The sequence below is a fragment of the Oryx dammah genome, unplaced genomic scaffold (assembly GCF_014754425.2).
Source record: "Oryx dammah isolate SB20612 unplaced genomic scaffold, SCBI_Odam_1.1 HiC_scaffold_28, whole genome shotgun sequence".
Taxonomy (NCBI): Eukaryota; Metazoa; Chordata; class Mammalia; order Artiodactyla; family Bovidae; genus Oryx; species Oryx dammah.
The window spans coordinates 20,619,759-20,641,751 of record NW_024070212.1 but is presented as its reverse complement, the minus strand read 5'-3'; the positions used below and the strand labels follow the sequence as shown (position 1 = coordinate 20,641,751).

Below are 21,993 nucleotides of genomic sequence, written 5' to 3'. Positions count from 1 at the left end.
AACATGCCAGCTGCCACCACTAACGTGGTAGGCCCTTCCATAAACTGATAGGAAGGACAAATGTCCCACTGATTTATTCAGTAGTAGGAAGAGATTGACATTAGAGAGAGAATGGTGCTTTAGAAGAGGCCAGGTTTGTGTGTTTTCTGATTTTTTTTTCTCTTGTCAGCTTCTGAAAGGGAAGGAAAGAAACATTTATTGAATTCCTACCCTATACCTGATCTTTTATCTAGGCATGTTAGCTATTATTTTATTTTGTTCTTAAACGATAATGGTCATAAGTAAATATATTGTTTCATTGATCTTCATAATCATCCAGAGATGAGGACATGAGAACTCTAAAGCCTCACAAGTGGCAGATCCGTCTTCAGATTTATTGCCAACTCCAGTTCTGTGCTCCTTCACCTATTCCACATTCCTTCTGGGAGTGTATAGTTTTCCCTCAGTTGTAAGCAGTAGAAAAGTGGGACTCCAGAATTCAATCCTTCCCTGAACAGCTCAGCAAATGAAAGGAGCAGCTATGAGACGACAAGAATGGACTTTGAGGGTCCGTACTCCTTTGCTGAGGTTTTACATTTTCTTTTTTTAACAGTAGGTCCTTGTTGGTTATCTATTTTAACTATAGCTGTGTGTCCATGTCCATCCCAGACTCCCTGACTGTCTCTTTCCCCCATTCTTACCTCCCACCATTCCCCACCCCCGGCAACCCTAAGTTCATTCTCTAAGTCTTTACATTTCCTTTTATTTCAGGATGGCAATGACACGGAGGACTATGTTCCAGAAGGGGGAGGTGCATAACAAACCATCAGGATTCTGGGGGATGATAAAGAGCGTTACCACTTCAGCACCAGGAAGTGAAAGTATCCTTTATCCATTGGCTTGTTTCTTTTTCTCAACTCTGGACCAAGAGCAGAAGAAAAATTAGTGTTGGGACAGGGACATTCTCTTCTAAGATACCTGACTGCATCAGAGTTCAGCTGGCCAGGACTGGGCTTAGGAAATAGAAAGCCATAGATAATCCTAAAATAATAAAACCATTGTCTTTGAGCTGAAGGGATCCAAACAAATCAGTCTTTCCATTTTACAGATGAGAAAATAGACCCAGAGAAGTTAAGTCACACAGTGGTTTGTGGCAAAGGTAAGGCCAGAACTGTGGTCTCCTTAGTTCTTTCCACTACACTATTTCATTTCCCAACTCCAAAAAACCACCACAAAACAGTGGCTCCCTAAAATGACTGGTTTGTATATCGATTGTAAGGGCCCATTTCTAAAGCAGTCAGTTTTAGAAACAGATTTTAAGCAGCTCTTTATCTCCAGTAACTTTTTGGTTTAAAGAATCAAGGAGATTGTGTTAAAGACTTTGTCTTGGCTCAGCTGCTTGCAGTGTTAAACTAATTCCCAAATTGAGTAACCACATTTCTTTGTGGCTACCAGGCTGTCAAGCCAAAATTTGGTGTGAGGGACTAGAGGTAAGATTGCTTATGCGTTATTCCTCCCATCTCTGGCCTGAGGAAGAACAAATTCCCTTTGCCTCAATTGGAGGAAAAAAATGTAACCTGTTCTTGCTATAAATTATGACACACCTTTCTAGTGTGAAATGCAGGTAGGAATTAGAACAAACAAAATGGGATGACCACAGGAGGGGTTGGGGGAGAGGTGACTTTAAATTTATTTAAACATTTATTTCACGTCTCCTATTTCCAGACAGAGGACTAAACTGATGAGCAGAAGATAGGCTCTCTCCTCAAGGAACTTACTGCCTAATCATGGGGGAGCCAGACATGTAACTGAACCATGGTATTCAGTGGCCTGAACTGTACCACCAACAGCAGCCACTACTGAGGAGGGAGCTGAAGGGCACTTGCTGATTTGGGTAATAGAGGGAAAAATCACAGAGAGGAGGGAGGATTTAGATTAAAACCAGTTAAACTTCTGTTTTAGAAAGGGCTATCTTTACTATTTTTATTACTTAAAAATTCATAAAAGCCAAACTTTAGGTTTAAGCTATCTTAGCAACACTAAGCCAAGTAACAGGGTTATTTAACCTCTCTGAGTCCTTTCCTAAATGGAGAGGTTAATCACACAGCCTCACTGAGTTCTTGGAAGGTGGCATACAGTAATGGAAAGAGCAGACCTTGGAGTAAGGCAGCTCTGACTTTGCTTCCATGCCTATTAGCTGTGTGACTCTGAGCAAGATATTTGACTCTCTGAGCTTTACTTTCCTTATCTGCAAAATGGATAAGGACACCTATCTCATGGGATTGTTGTGAATGATAGAAGATAAGATCTGTAAAGAACTGAAGAAGGTAATGTCTATAAATCCCAGCCTGTATTACAACTCAGTAAACATTAGATCCATTTTCCTAGCATCGTATTTATTCAAGATAATTCAAGAGAAAAGTTTGCTGTATATTTTAGGCGTTTTTCTTACTATGTAACCTTTTGAGATTTCAAAAATGACATTTGACTTAAGCTAACTAGATAAAGCAAAAATAAACAGAACCACCTACCCGAGCCACTTTCAAGCTAGTGTAAAACTGAGTGGTAGGTGTTTGGTTGTGGTGCTCTTAATGGTAAAACTTTTATACACCTGTGTCTGAGATTGGAAAAATAGTTCTGAAATAGTATTGCTGGCTATGAAGCAGGAAATTGAAAATACGGGCAGTTCCTAGGACCCGCTATAGAAGAAACCAAAAGCATGTGCCTTCTTCATTGCTATTCCTTGAAACTTCTGTGTGATTATACCTTGATGCCCATTTTGTGCCAGATCTTACTCTTATTCAACAGGAAGTGGATGCTTTGGAAGAACTAAGCAGGCAACTTTTTCTGGAAACAGCTGATCTATATGCTACCAAGGTACAGAGCAAGGAAACTGAAGTGTGGTTTTTACCAATGTGATTGAAGAGATAGCAAGACTAAATAAGCTTTGTAGCATCCTCTTTGGCCAAGCCATGTAAGAGGCACCTCAGTAGCTTCAGTATCAGTCATGAAGCATTGATACCTGGATTCTTTGTGACATTCCTCCTACCAGTAGCAAAACCCTTAATGGAACACTCTCAAAAATGGGAATTATTGGAATAGTCAGAAGAAGCTTTTAATCATCTAGAAAGGTTGCACACATCACTTCCTACTGATGGCCAAGATCAAGAGGGTGGTTCCTATGGTAGCTTCTGTGATTGTTTTTTATTCTCTTGCAAGTTAGTAATATTGTAAGAGCAGTAAGACATCCATCTGCCATGGTCTATTGTTACTGTTTATTCCCTAAGTCATGTCTGACTCTTTTGTGATCCCATAGACTATAGGCCGCCAGGCTCCTCTGTCCATGGGATCTCCCAGGCAAGAATACTGGACTGGATTACCATTCCCTTCTCCAGGGTATCTTCCTGACCCAGAGATCAAACCCAAGTCTCTTGCACTGGCAGGTGGATTCTGTACCACTGGGCCACTAGGGAAGCCCTTGCTGTGGTCTAGCTCTAAAGGAGCCAGATTAAGAAGGAACCTAACTACAAAAAGAAACTTTCCTACGTACACCTAAAATGCAATATAGTATAAACATGCAAAATCTATTATTTAAGGTTGTTCAAACTATTTTAATCCTTTTTGAGGATCACTTCACAGAAATAGCTGCATAGGATGGAGATAAACATAGGCTTTGAAGACAGGTAGACCTGAGCCTAACTTCCCTTACTCACTAGCTGTGTGTCCTTAAGCAAGTTATTTAACCTTTCTAAGCCTTCATTTTCTCATCTGTAAAATTAAAAAGGATATACCTCATAAGAGTTGTTATGAAGATTAAAGTAGATACTGCATGTAAGGTGTTTATCCTAATTTTTGGTTTAAAGTAATCATTCAATAAAATTTCCCACTACTACTATTATTGTTATTTTAATATTATTATTGTGTGTGGTTTTAATCCTTAGCTTGAACAGTGATTCATAGAGACAGAAATATCTTTGTAGAATGTAAATATACATTTTGCTAAGTTTAACCGTGTTTTGTGTTTGTTCTCCCTCAGGAGAGAATAGAATACTCCAAAACTTTCAAAGGGAAATACTTTAATTTTCTGGGTTACTTCTTCTCTATTTACTGTGTTTGGAAAATTTTCATGGTAAGTATATTTTTTTAATTGTCGAGGTTTAGATAATTTGCTCTAGTAATGACAGAGAGAAAATGGGGTTTGGTTGAAGCCGTGAAGTAAGTTCTAAATCCAGCTGCATCAACAGAGCATGTCATCTTTCACATATCTGAGCCTCTTCCCCCTCTTCTTTTTGGGTCACCTATAAAAGGGAGGTTGAGTTTTTCTTCTGTCAGAAATTATTAGTGAGTTCTTAGGTTGTGAAATATATGAAGTGACTATAGAAGTTTTGTGTTTTACACCCTACTCTTCATATTACTCATGAGTACATGACTGTATGTAACACGACTCCAGCCTTCAGCTCAGAATAGAAACTACCTGTCCTTTTTAATAATCTGTATATACCCAAAAAAGTAAATTCTAAAACATATTCCTACAGATAAATTCATCTTCTGTGCTTCCAGCTTTTACTCTTTCGTGGCTTGCCCTCCTGCTCTATTCTTTATGTGCATTTTATGCACTGCTTTATTTGTCTTTACTTGTGACCCCATCTGCAGGTATTAATGGATTTCAGTGTGATTATAAAAAAGGCTGATTTGACTTTCTGGTTTGATGACTTTCCCACTGAGGCTGTGCTTGCACAAAGAGAAGCTTTGTCAGCTTGTTAGTTAATTTTGATCAGTGTAGATGAATGGAGGATTCTAGATTTAACAGATCTAAATATTATAAAAAAATGATGTTAATACCCATGCAGATGACATTTTAAAATCTTGACTTTTTCAGTGGGAGAGGATAAATGAAGATAGTGTATTCAGTTATCAAGTATTCATATTATTAAGCTACTAAAGGTTTTCCCTGAGATGCAGCCTTTAGGAGAGTGTAACATTTTTTAACAGCTTTATTGAAATATGATTGACATTCAGTAAACTGTACATATTTAACATATACAATTTGGTAAGTTTTGATATATACATATACCTGTGCAACAGCCATCACCCAGGCAACATAGAGAACATATCCATCCATTACTTCCAAATGTTTCCTCAGGCCCCTTTGTCTCTCTATACTTTGTAGTATTTCTACTGTATGGATGCACCACAGTTTGTTTTATCTGTTCACCTGCTGATCAGTATTTGTTTGTTTCCCATTTGGAAATATTAGAAATAAAGTTGCTGTGAATATTTGTCTACAAGTCTGTGTTTGGACATGTGTTCTCTTTTCTCTTGGGAGAAAGCATTTGCTTGTAGAATGGCTGGATCATATGGCAGACATGTTTAACTTTTGAAGAAATGGCCAAACTTTTCCAAAGAGATTGTACCATTTTACATTCCTACCTTCAGTATTTGAGAGTTTCAATTATTCCACATTCTTGCTAACACTGTGTAGTCAGTCTTTTAAATCTTAGATGTTTTAATAGATACGAGGTGGTACTAAATCATTTTAATTTGCATTTTCCTAATGCCTAATGATGTTGAACAACTTTTATGTGCTTTTTTGCCACCTGTGTATCCGCTCTGGTGATTTATCTATTCAGACTTTTTGCCAGTTTTTTAATTGTGCTCGGTCATTCAGTCATGGACCATCAGGCTCCTCTGTCCATAGAATTTTCCAGGCAAGAACACTGGAGTGGGATGCCATTTCCTCCTCCAGGGGATCTTCCCAACCCAGGGATTGAACCTACATCTCTTACATCTCCTGCACTGGCCTGCGGATCCTTTACCATTGGGCCACCTGGGAAGCCCATTTTTTAAATAGGTTGATTGTTTTCTTTTTGTTGGGCTTGAGAGTTTTTCAGTATATTCTGGTAACCTTTTATCAAATATGTGATTTTAAAATATTTTCTCCCATCAGTGACTTGGCTTTTCATTCTGTTAGCAGTATCCTTCAAAAATCAAAACGTCTTAATTTCTATGGTGTCCAATTTATCCTTTTTTTTATTTTTTAATTTTTTTTTTAATTAATTTATTTTTTATTTTACTTTACAATTCTGTATTGGTTTTGCCATACATTGACATGAATCCACCAAAGGTGTACATGCGTTCCCAAACCTGAACCCCCCTCCCACCCCCCTCCCCACAACATCTCTCTGGGTCATCCCCACGTACCAGCCCCAAGCGTGCCATATCCTACATTATCCTTTTTTTTATTATAGATTATGCTTTTTGTTGTATCTAAGAAATCTGTCTAACCTGAGGTCACAAAGATTTTTTTTTCATATGTTTTCTTAATATGAAAAATATAAAATAGAAATTTTATAGTTTTAGGTTTTATATTTAGGTCTGTGATCCATCTTAAGTTTAATTTCTAATATGATATTGGAGTATGAATCCAATTTCACTTTTTTCACATAGATATCCAAGTGTTCTAGCACCCTTTGTTGAAAGAGTATCCTTTCTCCATGGAGGCAATTTTGCAATTTTGTCAAAAACTAATTAACTTTATGTATGTGGGTCTGTTTCTATTCCCTTTTTTTCTATTGAGATTTATATGTATCTTACCACACTGTCTTGATCAATATGTCTTCCAATCCATGAACATGGTACAACTCTTCATTTATTTAGATTTTCTTAGTTTTTCTCAGCAGTGTTTTATAGTTTTTGGTGTTCAGATCTTTCTCATCTTTCATCAGATTTATCTAAGTATTTAATTTTTAGATGCTATTATATATGACAATGTTTTTATAATTTCCATTTTCAAGTGTTAATAGTATATAGATATACAATTGATTCTTATATATTGATTTTATATTGTTACCTTGCTAAACTTATTGTTTTCCTATATAGACAATTCCATACTATCTTTTCCTCCTCTTCAAGCCTTACTGCACTGACCAAATCCTTCAGTAACAGAATTAAGTAAAGCAGTCACCCTGATCTTGTTCCTGATCTTAGGGGGAAAGCATCCAGTCTTACACCATTAAGTATGGTGTTAGCTGTTGGTTTTTCCTAGATACCTTTATCAGATTGAGGAATTTTCTTTTATTAATAGTTTCTTAAGTGTTTTTAATCATGAAAGCATGTTTGATTTTGTCACTTCTACATCTATGGAGATGATCATATGGTTTTTCTTTTTTAGTCTGCTAATACAGTAAAATTAATTTTTGAACATTAAACTCACCTCACATTCCTGGAGTAAACCTTACTTGCCCAGGTGTATTATCCTTTTAATGTTTTGTTAGATTTAATTTATTAATGTTTTGTTGAAGAGTTTTTATATCTATATTTATGAAGAATGTCAGAGTGTAGTTTTCTTGTTAATGTCTTTGGTTTAGGTGTCTAACCTTAAAGAATAAGTTGAGAAGTATTTCTTTCTCTTCCAATTAGTAGAAGGGTTTGCATGGAATATTAATATATTAATAAATTAATGAATGTGATATATAATTAAATTCTATAATTGAATGTTGACATATAAATATATTAATAACTTTATTAAATGGAATCATGCGATGTGATCTTTTGTGGTTGGCTTCCTAACATAATGTTTTCAAGGTTTATCTATATTGTAGCCTCTAACTATAAATACTTCATTCCTTTTTATGATCAAATACTATTTATTCCATTATATGGCTATGCCACATTAATTTGAATTATCCACTCATTAGTTGATGAACATTTGAGTTGTTTTATTGTGACAGTCTTGGCCAGCGTAAGTAATGCTGTTGAGCATTCATGTATGTCTGTTTGGGGGCTGTGCTGGGTCTTCATTGCTGTGCAGGCTTTTCTCTAGTTGCCGCGAGCAGGGGCTGCTCTGTTGTCGCAGTGCACAGTCTTCTCGTGGCGGTGGCTTCACTTGTTGCAGAGCACAGGCTCGAGGATGTGTGGGCTCAGTAGTTGCAGCACATGGACTTAGCTGCCCTGTGGCATTTGGGACCTTCCTGGACTAGGGATCAAAGCTGTGTTTCCTGCATTGGCAGGTGGATTCTCTACCTCTAAGCCATCGGGGAAACCCCATGTATAAGTTTTTATGTGGACATGTGTTTCATTTCTCTTAGGTATATATCTGTAGAAGTAGAATTTCTGGGTTATATGCTTACTATATGTTGAACCTTCTAATAAACTGCCTAACTACCAAGCTGTTTTCCAAAGCATCTGCACCATTTATATTCCTGCCAGCAATGTGTGACGGTTGCAATTTCTCCACATCCTCTCCAACACTTATTATCTATCTTTTTAATTATAGTCATTTTGTTGTTGTTCAGTCGCTGAGTCATTTCCAACTCTTTGCAACCCCATGGACTGCATGCAGCACGCCAGGCTTCCCTGTCCTTCACTATCTCCAGTGTTGGCTCAAACTCATGTCCATTGAGTTGATGATGCCATGCAACCATTGTACCCTCCGTTGCCCACTTCTCTTCCTGCCCTCAGCCTTTCCCAGCATAAGGGTCTTTTCCAATAAGTGAGCTCTTCACGTCAAATGGCCAGAGTATTGGAACTTCAACTTCAGCATCATTATCCCAATAAATATTCAGGGTTTATTTCCTTTAGGATTAGATTGGTTTGATCTCCTTGCTGTCCAAGGGACTCTCAAGAGTCTTATCCAACACCACAATTCAAAAGCATCAATTCTTCAGTGCCCAGCTTTCTTTATGGTCCAGCACTCACATCCATACGTGACTACTGGAAAAACCATAGCTTTGATTAGATGGACCTTTGTCAGCAAAGTAATGTCTCTGCTTTTTAATACTCTGTCTAGGTTTGTCGTAGCTTTTCTTCCAAGGAGCAAGCATCTTTGAATTCCATGGCGGCAGTCACTGTCTACAGTGATTTTGGAGCCCCCCAAAATAAAGTCTGGTACTGTTTCCATTGTTTCCCCATCTATTTCCCATGAAGTGATGGGACCAGATGCCATCCATGATTTTAGTTTTTTGAATGTTGAGTTTTAAGCCAGCTGTTTCACTATCCTCTTTCACCTTCATCAAGAGGGCCTTTAGTTCCTCTTCACTTTCTGCCATGAGGGTGGTGTCATCTGCATATCTGAGGTTATTGATATTTCTCCCAGCATCTTGATTCTAGCTTGTGCTTCATCCAGCCCAGCGTTTCTCATGATGTACTCTGCATAGAAGTTAAATAAGCAGGGTGACAATATACGGCCTTGACATACTCCTTTCCCAATTTGGAACCAGTTTGTTGTTCCATGTTCAGTTCTAACGGTTGCTTCTTGACCTACATACAGGTTTCTCCTTACAGGAGGCAGGTCAGGTAGTCTGGTATTCCCATCTCTTGAAGAATTTTCCAGTTTCTTATGATCCATACAGTCAAAGGTTTTAGCATGATCAATGAAGCAGAAGTCGATGTTTTCCTGGAATTCCCTTGCTTTTTCTATGACTCAATGGATGTTAGCAATTTGATCTCTGATTCTTCTGACTTTTCTAACCCCAGCTTGTACATCTGGAATTTCTTGGTTCATGTACTATTCATGAACTAGGTTCATGAAGCCTAGCTTGAAGGATTTTTAGCATTACCTTGCTAGCATACGAAATGAGTGCAACTGTGCAGTAGTTTGAGCATTCTTTGGCATTGCCTTTCTTTGGGATTGTAATGAAACTGACCTTTTCCAGTCCTGTGGCGACTGCTGAGTTTTCCAAATTTGCTGGCATATTGAATGCAGCACTTTAACAGCATTATCTTTTAGGATTTGAAATAATTCAGCTGGAATTCCATCACCTCCACTAGCTTTGTTTGTAGTGATGCTTCCTAAGGCCTACTTGACTTCGTACTCCAGGATGTCTGGCTCTAGGTGAGTGACCACACCATAGTGGTTATCCAGGTCATTAAGATCTTCCTTGTATAGTTCTTCTGTGTATTCTTGCCACCTTTTCTTAATATCTTCTACTTCTGTTAGGTCCATGCCATTTCTGTTTTTTATCGTGCCCATCTTTGCATCTTTGGTGTCTCTGATTTTCTTGAAGGGATCTCTAGTATTTCCCATTCTATTGTTTTCCTGTTTCTTTGCATTGTTCACTTAAGAAGGCTTTCTTATCTCTCCTTGCTATTCATTGGAACTCTGCCTTCAGTTGGGTATATCTTTCAATATTTTGGTGGATGTGAATTGATATCGCTCATTCTTTTTTTTTTCCTGATCAATCTAGATAGAAGTTTATTGATTTTATTGAACTTTTCAAAGAACCAGCATCTGGGTTAATTGATTTTCTCTATTTTTCTGGTTTCTACTTCATTGATTTCTGCTCTGATCTTTATACTTTTCTTCTGCTGCTTTTTTTGGTGTCTTCTTTTTCTGATTTCTTAAAGAGGAAGCTAAGATCATTGACTTGAAACTTTATTTAAATATAGGCATTTTAATGCTACAAATTTCTTACTAAGCACTATTTTATTTGTATCTCACACATGCAACTTTTTTGATAGGTTTATATTTATTTTCATTCAGTTCAGAATACTTTCTGATTTCTTCTTTAACTCATCGGTTATTTAGAAGTACATTATAAAATATTTGGGCATCTTCTGAATATCTTTCTGTAAATACTTTCTAATTTAATTTCATGTGGTCTGAGAACATATTTTGTATGATTTGAATCTTTTTAAGTCTCCTGAGGCTTGTTTTCTGGCCCAGAATATGGTCAGCCATGGTTAATGTTCTATGTGCCCTTGAATGGAAAGTGTATTCTACTCTGGTTGGGTGGAATAGCCTACAGGTGTCACTTAGGTCAAGTTGATTGATAATATCATTAAGTTTTTCTGTACTCTTACTGATTTTCTGATGCTTGTTTATTGAGAGGGGGTGTTGAAATTTCCACCTATTGTTGTGAATTTGCCTTTTTTTAATTATATCATTTTTTTTTCCTTCATGTATGTCATGTAGGGTCACTATGTACCCCTTGATGAAACGATTCTTTTATTATTATGAAATGACCCTTTTAGTCTCTGGCAACATTATTTTGCTATGAAGTCTACTTTGTCTGATATTAATATAGACATTCCAGCTTTCTTTTGATTACCATTAGCATAATCTTTTTCCATGCTTGTAGTTTTAACCTATATGTATCTTTATATTTAAAGTGAGCTTCTTGTAAACAGCTTGCTTTTATATCTAATCTAATGGTCTCTGCCATTTATTTGTCATATTTGGACCAGGAGTCAGCCATCTGCAGCCCCTAGGCCAAATCCAGCCACCACCTGCTTTTATTTAAAACGTTTGATTGGAACACAGCCAAGTCCATTTATCTACACAGTCATATGACTGTGGCAGAGTTTGCCAACCTCTGGTTTCGACCATTTATATGTTTTTTAGACTTTTTTATTTTGTACTGGAGTATAGCCAATTAACAAACAATGTTGTGATAATTATTCTCTCCAAACTGACCTTCCATCCAGGCCACATAATACTGAGTTCCATGTGCTATACAGTAGTAAACCATTTATAGTCAATGTGTTATTGTTATGGTTGAGCAACCCTGTTGCTGCATGTTTTTATTTGTTTTGTGTTCCATAATTCCATTTGATCTTTGTTGGCTCGTCAGCTATAATAACTCTCGTTGTTGTTTTAGTGATTGCTATTAGAGCTTTCAGAAAACAACCATAGGGAATGACCCTGGAATCACTTGATTCACCTTGTGTTTTACCAGAATGTTACCTTTCTGGATCCTAATAAATTGAGGTGTATATGTCATAGCCTTATCCCCCTTTACACTCTACAGAAAAGAAAGATAGCGTAGATAGGGACTTATGTTTGCCAATATATGAATAGCAAAAATAGATTTCTTATGTATGATTTAGATTGAAAGTAGAATTGCACTTTTAGGAATATCCACCTGTAAGAAACACTTGGTGATTCATTATTTTGAATCATTTTTTGAAACTGATTTTTGAGATGCTCTAATGTAAAGGTCTGTGTCTCTGTAGGCAACCATCAATATCGTTTTTGACCGAGTTGGGAAAACTGATCCAGTCACAAGAGGCATTGAAATCACTGTGAATTATCTGGGGATCCAATTTGATGTAAGAATTGTATCCAAATCTTTGTTTGTTATGTTTAGATTCTACGTCCTCACTCTAGGTACTTGTTTCTGCTTTCATTCTTCTCCCTCTCCTATGTTTTGGAATATTCACATGGCAGATTCGTAAAGGGCCTAAAACCATAACTAATGACTGGCAATTATTATTTTCATGGGTAGTGATCATTTCTACAGTTCCTTCTCTTCTCAGTCATAGCTACCACTCTCCAGCTTCTCCCTACCAAATATTCAAATACTTCTGTCTGTGATACTTGATGTTATCTTCAAACATATAACTCACCTTTGATTCCTCTGGTAGAAAATTACCTACTAATGTTTTTGTGTTAGAACTAAAATGATTTCTGCTATAAAAAATTATCTGTATCAGTTCATATGGGCTTTGAGCTAAAAATGGTTAACCACACAAATCTTCTACCTGTTTTATAACTGGGACAGTCTTGTCCCAATTTAAGTTTCATATCTTTATTTGTAGAATAGTGTATTTTCCAGGTATTTTTATGGCCAGTGATTCTAGCTGATTAGCACTTTGGTACTAAAACCAGTGTCACATTCTTAGTCCTCATGAGTGCCATTTAGTTGTTCTATGAGCCTGGCCATAGTTTGTATGGTAACCCTCAGCTGGACATGCCCCTGGTAGCTGGATAAAATGAAAATACACCAGAGAAAATTGAGCTCCAGTCCTTGAGAAACAACTCAAGGCACACATTTCTTAGATGATAAATCAACAGTATATCCTTTTTCATGTGAAGGAGCATGGTTTCTTTCCTTCATGTAGTATATAAATTATATGGTAAAGCATGCTTCACTCGTATTTCATATGTATTTTCCTTTAAAAATTTTTTTACTGGGGTGAATTTTTAGAAATGCCCTTCCTTGTTAGTGCTTTCTAGGGCTAGTTTCTGTGTATGTATATGTGTTCCTTCTGTAATTCATCTGCACATCACTCCACATTTCATAAATCTGAATAACATCTCTCAGATGTTGGCAATACAGCTCCCCTCTGATGCTTTTCAGCCTTGAATCAAGCACAGGGTATCACAGCTGCTTCTCTCTCTGAAGCAATCCAAGAGAATAAAAAGGTATCATCCTGTGATTCAAATAAAGGTCAGCTACTTCCTAGACCATAGCTGAGAATGTCTACATACTCTATTATTATTTAAGTTTTGGGTGATCAGAGAACTGTCATTCGCAAATATTAAAAATTATCAGGCTGCTATTTAGTTTCTTTTTAATTCATGCTTTTTACTTGAAGCTATGTTACTGGCTTTGTGTTTCTTCTGATTTATTAGTATTGTTTTCATCACTTCACTGCACTTGCTATCTTCTGTCCTTAAGTTTTAGGTCTGCTAATTAAGATACCCACTGAAGTCTTCGTATACATGTTTTTATTGCCACTTAATCACTAATGAAGTTCCCTCTCACAGTCGCATAAGTGATAATAATGTATCATCTTAGCTTTCCCATCTCTCTGAACAGAGATTTAACAAATATTTTTTTCTTCCTCTTGTCTTGACAGGTGAAGTTCTGGTCCCAACACATTTCCTTCATTCTGGTCGGAATAATCATAGTCACATCTATCAGAGGACTGCTGATTACTCTTACCAAGGTAGGTTGTATCATGGAGTTGAAAAGTAGTTAATTACATGTGGCACTGTGAGATAACTTTACCTAATTATGATTTCTGCCTTCTAAGATCTTAAACAACAACTACAAATTTGTAAAAGACATGCCACAGAATAAAAGAAAAAGTTAGACTAGCACATAAATTGATGATAATGTATTTACATCATACACCAGACAGATAAGTAGTTACCAAAGGTCATAGAATGAGATCACAGTATGTTTCATTCACTGATATGTCACCAGCATCTGGAACAGAACCTGGCGCATGGTAGACACTGAGCAGATAGTTGGAATGAATAAATGAGGTAGTGTTTGAGGTGAGACGAATAACTGGGAGAGTTGCTTGTAAAGAGAATATGGAAGTAGGAGAAGCTGAATGTTGGGCAGTTTTCTGATCAGCATAGGAAGGTTTCATGGAACTGGAAGGTAAATTCTCTGGTAGAAGAGGTGGGATTTCAGAATCCAAGAGCTGTTGAAATGAAAGGAATGAAGAGGTTGGGAGGGGGAAAGGGCTCTGCAAGCATTCAGCACAATTTTAGGAAGAGCTCAGGAGCCCAGAAACAACTACAGGGGCTTGGAGTGGTCTGGTATAATTTGCTTTAATGTTATATAATGATGCTAAAATCATATGTATCACATGGTTCCTGGTAAGTGGGAATCTTTTCACGTTATGATACTTAAACCCACCAACTTACCCATATCAGTTCAGTTCAGTCGCTAATTCCTGTCTGACTCTTTGCAACCCCATGCACTGCAGCATACCAGGTTTCCCTGTCTTTCACTATCTCCTGGAGTATGCTCAGATTCATGTCCATTGAGTCGGTGATGTCATCCAACCATCTCATTCTCTGTCGCCCCCTTCTCCTGCCTTCAGTCTTCTCCAGCATCAGGGTCTTCTCTAATGAGTCGGCTCTTTGCATCAAGTGGACAAAGTATTGGAGCTTCAGTTTCAGCATCAGTCCTTCCAATGAATATTCAGGAATGACTTCCTTTAGGATTGACTGGTTTGATCTCCTTGCAGTCCAAGGGACTCTCAAGCATCTTCTCCAACACCACAATTCAAAAGCATCCATTCTTCAGTGCTCAGCTTTCTTTATGGTCCAACTCTCATATCCATACATCACTATTGGAAAACCATAGCTTTGACTAGATGAACCTTTTTTGGCAAAGTAATGTCTCTGCTTTTTAATTTGCTGTCTAGGTTGGTCATAGCTTTTCTTCCTAGGAGGAAGCATCTTTTAATTTCATGGCTGCAGTCACTCTCTGCAGTGATTTTGGATCTGTTTCACTGTTTCTCCATCTATTTGCCATGAAGTGATGGAACTGGATGCCATGACCTTAGTTTTTTGAATGTTGAGTTTTAAGCCAGCTTTTTCACTCTCCTCTTTCACTTTCATCAAGATGCTTTTTAGTTCCTCTTCACTTTCTGCCATAAGGGTGGTGTCATCTACATATCTGAGGTTATTGATATTTCTCCCAGCAGTCTTGATTCCAGCTTATGCTTCATCCAGCCTGGCATTTTGCTTGATGTACTCTGCATATAAGTTAAATAAGCAGGGTGACAGTATACAGCCTTGACGTACTTCTTTCCCAATTTGGAACCAGTCTGTTTTTCCATGTCTGGTTCTAACTGTTGCTTCTTGACCTGCATACAGATTTCTTAGGCGGCAGGTAGTGTTCTGGGTATTCTCATCTCTTGAAGAATTTTCCAGTTTGGTGTGATCCACACAGTCAAAGGCTTTGGTGTAATCAATAAATCAGATGTTTTTCTGGAACTCTCTTGCTTTTTCTATGATCCGACAGACGTTGGCAATTTGATCTTTGATTCCTCTGTGTTTTCTAAATCCAGCTTGAACATCTGGAAATTCACAGTTCACGTATTGTTGAAGTCTGGCTAGGAGACTTTTGAGCATTATTTTACTAGTGTGTGAGATGAGTGCAATTGTGCAGTAGTTTGAGCATTCTTTGGCATTGCCTTTCTTTGGGATTGGAATGAAAACTGACCTTTTCCAGTCGTGTGGCCACTGCTGAGTTTTCCAAATTTGCTGGCATATTGAATGCAGCACTTTAACAGCATCATCTTTTAGAATTTGAAATAGCTCAACTGGAATTCCATCACCTCCACTAGCTTTGTTCACGTGATGCTTCCTACAAAGCATCTTGTCGTGATATTTTCCCATACTTACCTGTATGGGAAAACTATAAGTGGATCCCTTTTGGGGCAGTCTGTTTAAATGTCTTATTTATAGCCTTAATTCTTATGAACGGTTCTACACAAGATGGTGGCATGGGAAAAAACACTTTTATTTACATGCCACTTAATGTTTTTGACACAGGAATCTAGAAGTACTGTATAATCATCTTTCCTCCCTTTCTTGACAGTTCTTTTATGCCATCTCCAGCAGTAAGTCCTCCAATGTCATTGTCCTGCTATTAGCACAGATAATGGTAAGTTTAATGAACTAGCTTTATGTCTAGAGCCATAAAATACCAGAAATGTTTCATACTTATTGTAAGTATTTCCTTTGTCTGTCACTGCATTCAAAGTCCCTTCTGGATTCATTTGACCTACAGGGCATGTACTTCGTCTCATCTGTGCTGCTGATCCGAATGAGCATGCCTCTGGAGTACCGCACCATCATCACTGAAGTCCTTGGAGAGCTGCAGTTCAACTTCTATCACCGTTGGTTTGATGTCATCTTCCTGGTCAGTGCTCTCTCCAGCATACTCTTCCTCTATCTGGCCCACAAACAGGCACCAGAGAAGCATATGGCACCTTGAACTCATGCCTATTACAGACTGCTACAAGTCAGTGGTGTCAGAATTTGGATATAAGAGGGGAAAACTGGAGGGACTAAGGCCTAACATTTTTAAAACAACATAGTGCTGTGGTAGCATATTCTACCTGCAGCTTATGCCTTCGTCCTCAGATGATACTGTAATCATGAGTAGCTTCAGCTTCTCATTTGTATGAGAGAGAGAAGTAACTCAAGCTAGCACTCATCCAAGAGTACCCTGTTTGGCTTGAGGCTGGTAGAGTATGCCAGGTGGTGGGGCTAAAAGGAGCCAAGAAGCTAAAGGGAGAAAATACACTGGAACTCTTGGGTAAGAGAAATGTAAGGTAGCTGGTTAAACACTTGAGATTCTGTTGAAATCAAGGATCCCATGGAGGAGGTTATGAGTTTCCCTTGAGATTGACTATCATTAAAATCAGAGATTGTTAACACTTGGGCCTTACTGTCATTCTGTCAGGGATAGCTTGGTATTATTGCTTATGTGGTCTAAGTCAGCATCCCAGCCCTCCTCCCCATCCCCTTCACCCTTCAAATAACCAAAAGTTCATCTATGCTGGAGAAGGAATGGTATGCAACTGAAATAGAGTGTACCAAGAGAGACTTCAGAGTATGACATTTTTCTTGATTTCCCTTCAACTTAGTTCAATCCCTGGGTTGGGAAGATCCCCTGGAGAAGGGAAAGGTGACCCACTCCAGAATTCTGGCCTGGAGAATTCCATGGACTGTATAATCCATAGGGTCACAAAGAGTCGGACATGATTGACCAACTTTCACTTTCACTTTACTAGTATTATTTAAGAGTGAATTACTCTAAATTCAAGTCACTGATGATATTTCATTTTTTCTTTTCATCTGCCATTTGTGGAGTTGTGGGGTAAAACAATGAATAACTTAACTGGAATAGGACACTTTCCTATCCTAGGGCTCAATGTCTTCATCTGTAATAGGAAGCTTTTGGAAAATTTGTAGGACACTCAGAAATTCAATTTAAGAAAATCTTGAATTTTATTACCAGGAAGTCTCTCTTTGTTACTGAGATCTTATTCTGAGTTTTGTTGTGTTGGGGGTTTCTAGAGGCAAAATGAAGGTTAAAACATAAAAAGTTTACCAGAAACAAAAGCACTATTAAGGTTCTATCAGCCAACAGGAAAAATTCAAGCATACTCAAAAGGCATTTTTAATGGCATTTATTTCAGCAACAACAGCATTCTTACAAAAGCATAGTTTTAATAGGCTTATCTGCTCAGATACGTTAATCAGCAGTTCTCACATATACAGATTTATGAATCATCTTTGGTGCTCTGGGAACCTATAGAGGAAATAACATCAAACAGAGAAGAGTAGTTAAGTTGAAGGTTGGAAGAGATCGCATGAAAAGCATCTGGCTCGTATATTAACTTTTCCTACGTTGGCCATAAATAAGCTCTCTGCAGTAGCCACCCCTGAGACCGGTGACAGCAGAAGACAATCACATGTGATGAACTGGTTTCCAAGGAGTTCTTCTCGAACAAAGACAGTAAACGGATGTCAGCCCATTCCTTGGGAAAGGATTCCTATTAAATACCCAGAAACAGCTGTCAGCCAAAGCCAGGGCTTGCTCTCATCACATCTCTGTGTCTTCAGAATTGGAAGAAGAATGAGAGGCTGTACTGTGGGCCTGTGCAAAAGAAAACAGAGGATGTGTAAGTGGTAAGAGTGTGAACTTAAGGAGATGGATGGTCTATTTTAGATTTGCACCTCTTGAGTCAGGAAGAAGAGTCACTCACTAGAAGCTTGGAGACCAGAATTCTGCGCTTGGCTTCATTTCCAGCTTCCTGTTCGACCCTGACACATTCCTTTTAATATCTATATATATACATACTTCTTTTCTATAAACTAGCATAGTACTGCAGTTGACTTTCTATAGAGTTATTATAGAATTCTTTTAAAGACATCTATAATACTTTCTTTGTGAAACAATACAGGATACAAGGTCAATGGCAACATGTATGCTATGGTCTGCATGTTTGTATCTCCCCAAAGTGCAGAGGTGGAAATCCTGTTTTCCCAAGGTGATGAGGAGGTGATTAGGTCAGGAGGGCAGAGCTCTCATGACTCAATTAGGCCTTTATAGGTGGCCTCCCAGAACTCCTTAGTTCCTTCTGCCCTGTGAAGGCAAGCCAGAAGTCAGCAGTCTGCAACCCGGAGGAGCGCCTTCACTAGACCCTGAATCTGCCAGTGCCGTGATCTTGGGCTTCTGAACCTCCACAACTGTGAGAAATAAATGTTTGTTGTTTATAAGCCACCAAGTCTGCGGTATTTTGTTTAGCAGCCCAAACAGACTAAGACAGCTTGTATTCATTAAAAATGAGTATTTGCTTTTTAGATTACCAATCTGCAAAAATAATGTAATGAAAAAAAACTGTAAAACTTTCATTTAGAGTCTTGCCTTTGTCATACATTTCCTTTATGAACTTGGATAGTTTACTTTCAGACCTCAAGTTCATCTATGAAGAGAAATTGAGACTTGTCAAGGAATTTATCTAAATGAAATACAAACAGAATAATGTTTATTCTTCCCCAGTAATGAAACTTGAATACCTGCCAGTTATTTTAAAAAGAATATTATCTCTAACCACCACCATTCATTCTCATGCTCACCATGAACCAGGCACTGTTCAAAAACTTAAAAGTCTTAATATATCCTGATAACAATCCTACAAATTATCTTTGTTTTATAGGTGGGGAAACTGAGGCACAGAGAATAAATCCATTATTTTCTATTACTTGTTACCCACGGCTGGCAAATTACCCAGCCTATTACCCAAGAGTGATAAATGGCAACTCCAGAATTTGTATGTAAATAGTCTGATTCGGGTTCTTCTGGTGTTTTCATTATAATTTTGATAAGTTACTGTCAACTCCATGCTGTGAAAAATAGGTTTAAACTACCTTCTCTCACCCATGGTAACTGAATTTGCTAGTTCTCTTTACACTGTAATTTTCTAGTGTTTTAGGAAACCTGTGGTAAACATAGATACATGGTGCACTTGTTAAGGACGTTACCATACTCTGGTTAGTTAGATCACTAAAAGCAATGTATCACCACTCACTCGTTCTCGTTCTTCTGCCGTATGTGAGTCTTGCTCTGATTCTTCCTGCCTTCCTTCATCGGGATCAGGGTCGTCATCCAGCGGATCAGCCATGGAGGAAACGATAGGGATTTTCTTAGCCTGAAAATAATCATAGGCCTTCTTTCCACAGACTAAGAGTGTGACAGTCTTGCCACTGCTCTGGATTCTGTCCACCACCTTCTCATAGGGCTCATCCAGCATGTTCACTCCGTTCACCTCAATGATGACGTCCTCGTCCTCCAGCCCCGCCAGGTCAGCAGGGCCGCCCTTCTGCACCTGTGAGCAAAGTTCTGCGTTACCACTTCCAAACAGAGACCACAGAGTGTTAGACTAGCAATTCTTCAGAGGAGAGGTGAGGGCTTTGAGAATTTATTCTCAGTCATGTTGAGAATACAGACATTTCCCCTTGAGGCACCGAAGTTTAAAATGGTGCCCTAATGTTTTCTGCTTATGAAAGCTATAATTTCATAAGCGCTACTCAAAAGAATAGTGTTCACAATGGTTGAATATCCTATTGTGTATCTTTCATACAGTGCTTTCCAGGGTGAAGGCATTAGATTCCATAGGTCCCCCTTCTTCATTCCCAACTTGAGAGCTACAGAGAGAGTTTTCTGTCAGTCTCTGCAGGGTGGCATTATGCCAGACACACAGAAGCAAACAAGTATTACTCCCAGACAAGAGTTGTTAGTAGTGACTATCAACTACAGTCATGTCAACTCACTCTGTTTAATTTGAAATGTCTAAAGAGACAGATGTTTCAGAAACAAATGATGTGAACTTTGATGTACTCTTAGCTATCTTAAGGGGTATGAGACCAGTATTTACTTGAACCCAAGTGAGACACTCAGTGTAGGCCTTTGGTGTAATCTTTTTCCTGAGCCATTAGTGAGTGGGAGAAACCGAGGCTCTCCTCACTGTGGCTGTGTTCACTGGGCTGCTGCAACCAGCTCACCATACCTCTTTGACGAATGGGCCTGGCTGACCCCCAACCGCATTTAAGTGAAAGCCATAGCCATCTTCACCTCTAGCCAGCCTGCAGAGTTTAGGCTTATGATCTCCTACTTCCTCTGTAGTTTCCGGGCTTGAGACCTCCAGAGGAGCAGGAGTAGGAGCTGGAGCCTCCTTGACAGAACCATTAGGCAGCTCTTGGCTTTGATAGTAGAAGAACGGAGAAAAGCCAGCCTTTTGAAAATAAAGTGGGAAAAACATTAATGATAAGTATGAGAATTTACACTTTATTAAATGTGCTGGTTTAATTTATAAGGTATCCTCTATGTTCCACTCCTCTTTCAGATACATCTGGTTGAGGGCTGTAAAATATCTCTACTACCCCAAACAGAAAAGGTATAAAGGAAGATTGAACTTAGTTACAGAATAATGAGCATAAACATGTAAGCAAATGTACATACATATAACATAAGAGCAGTACAGAATGCTGTACAAGGATCCAAATCTAACAGAACTGCTAGTTTATTCTGATTCCACGATAGTGAGCAAGTCACTGAACAAATTGTCAGCAGTCTCCCTGTTGGGAGATTGTAAGACATTGAGTGACTTACCCAATACCTCACGCAGAGGAGGTTCACCTGGCCCTTTGCCTCAGTAAAATGGTCTTCAGAACTCTTCAGAGCTCCTTAGACACATTAGAGAAAGTGAAACAGGAGATGATATTTTTGTCACTATTTGATTTACAGTAATCAATTGGGGGAGTGGGTAGAGGAAGTTGGCATTCACAGTCACATATGGTAACAAAAGTCAATTCCAGTCATTTACTACTTGCTCCTCCCACTCCCCACTCCAGTCCTGTGTCTGTTGTACTCTATTTTACTATTTGCTGATATAACCATTAGCTGATACTCTGCTATGCTAGACTCCTCACTATCTTTTCTTTTTTAAGCTTTTTATTTTGCATTGGCGTATAGCCAGTTGACAATGTTGTGTTTCAGGTGGACAGCAGAGGGACTTCAGTTCAGTTCAGTTGCTCAGTCGTGTCCAACTGTTTGCAACCCCATGAATCGCAGCACGCCAGGCCTCCCTGTCCATCACCAACTCCCGGAGTTCATTCAGATTCACGTCCATCGAGTCGGTGATGCCATCCAGCCATCTCATCCTCTGTCGTCCCCTTCTCCTCCTGCCGCCAATCCCTCCCAGCATCAGAGTCTTTTCCAATGAGTCAACTCTTCGCGTGAGGTGGCCAAAGTACTGGAGTTTCAGCTTTAGCATCATTCCTTCCAAAGAAATCCCAGGGCTGATCTCCTTCAGAATGGACTGGTTGGATCTCCTTGCAGTCCAAGGGACTCTCAAAGAGTCTTCTCCAACACCACTGTTCAAAAGCATCAATTCTTCGGCGCTCAGCCTTCTTCACAGTCCAACTCTCACATCCGTACATGACTATTGGAAAAACCATAGCCTTGACTA

At 38.6% G+C, this 21,993-nt stretch overlaps 2 protein-coding genes across 5 annotated transcripts in view; one reads left to right on the top strand and one right to left on the bottom strand.

Moving 5' to 3' along the window:
* The window catches only part of LOC120855973 (Golgi pH regulator), a 47,832-nt gene extending 30,939 nt beyond the window's left edge, over positions 1–16,893 (top strand). For both annotated transcript variants that reach the window (XM_040230863.1, XM_040230862.1), the window contains 7 exons: positions 751–860; positions 2,768–2,856; positions 4,016–4,108; positions 11,932–12,027; positions 13,561–13,650; positions 16,050–16,115; positions 16,242–16,893. In XM_040230863.1, the coding sequence (XP_040086797.1) occupies positions 751–860; positions 2,768–2,856; positions 4,016–4,108; positions 11,932–12,027; positions 13,561–13,650; positions 16,050–16,115; positions 16,242–16,448 (751 nt within the window). In that variant the 3' untranslated portion in view covers positions 16,449–16,893. The remainder of the gene's footprint in view (positions 1–750; positions 861–2,767; positions 2,857–4,015; positions 4,109–11,931; positions 12,028–13,560; positions 13,651–16,049; positions 16,116–16,241) is intronic.
* A 741-nt stretch (positions 16,894–17,634) lies between these two features.
* PDZK1 (PDZ domain containing 1) overlaps positions 17,635–21,993 on the bottom strand; it is a 55,634-nt gene continuing 51,275 nt past the window's right edge. For all 3 annotated transcript variants that reach the window (XM_040230858.1, XM_040230859.1, XM_040230861.1), the window contains 3 exons: positions 20,533–20,757; positions 19,555–19,851; positions 17,635–18,119 (listed from right to left, as the gene is read on the bottom strand). In XM_040230858.1, coding sequence (XP_040086792.1) covers positions 18,066–18,119; positions 19,555–19,851; positions 20,533–20,757 — 576 coding nt within the window. In that variant the 3' untranslated portion in view covers positions 17,635–18,065. The remainder of the gene's footprint in view (positions 18,120–19,554; positions 19,852–20,532; positions 20,758–21,993) is intronic.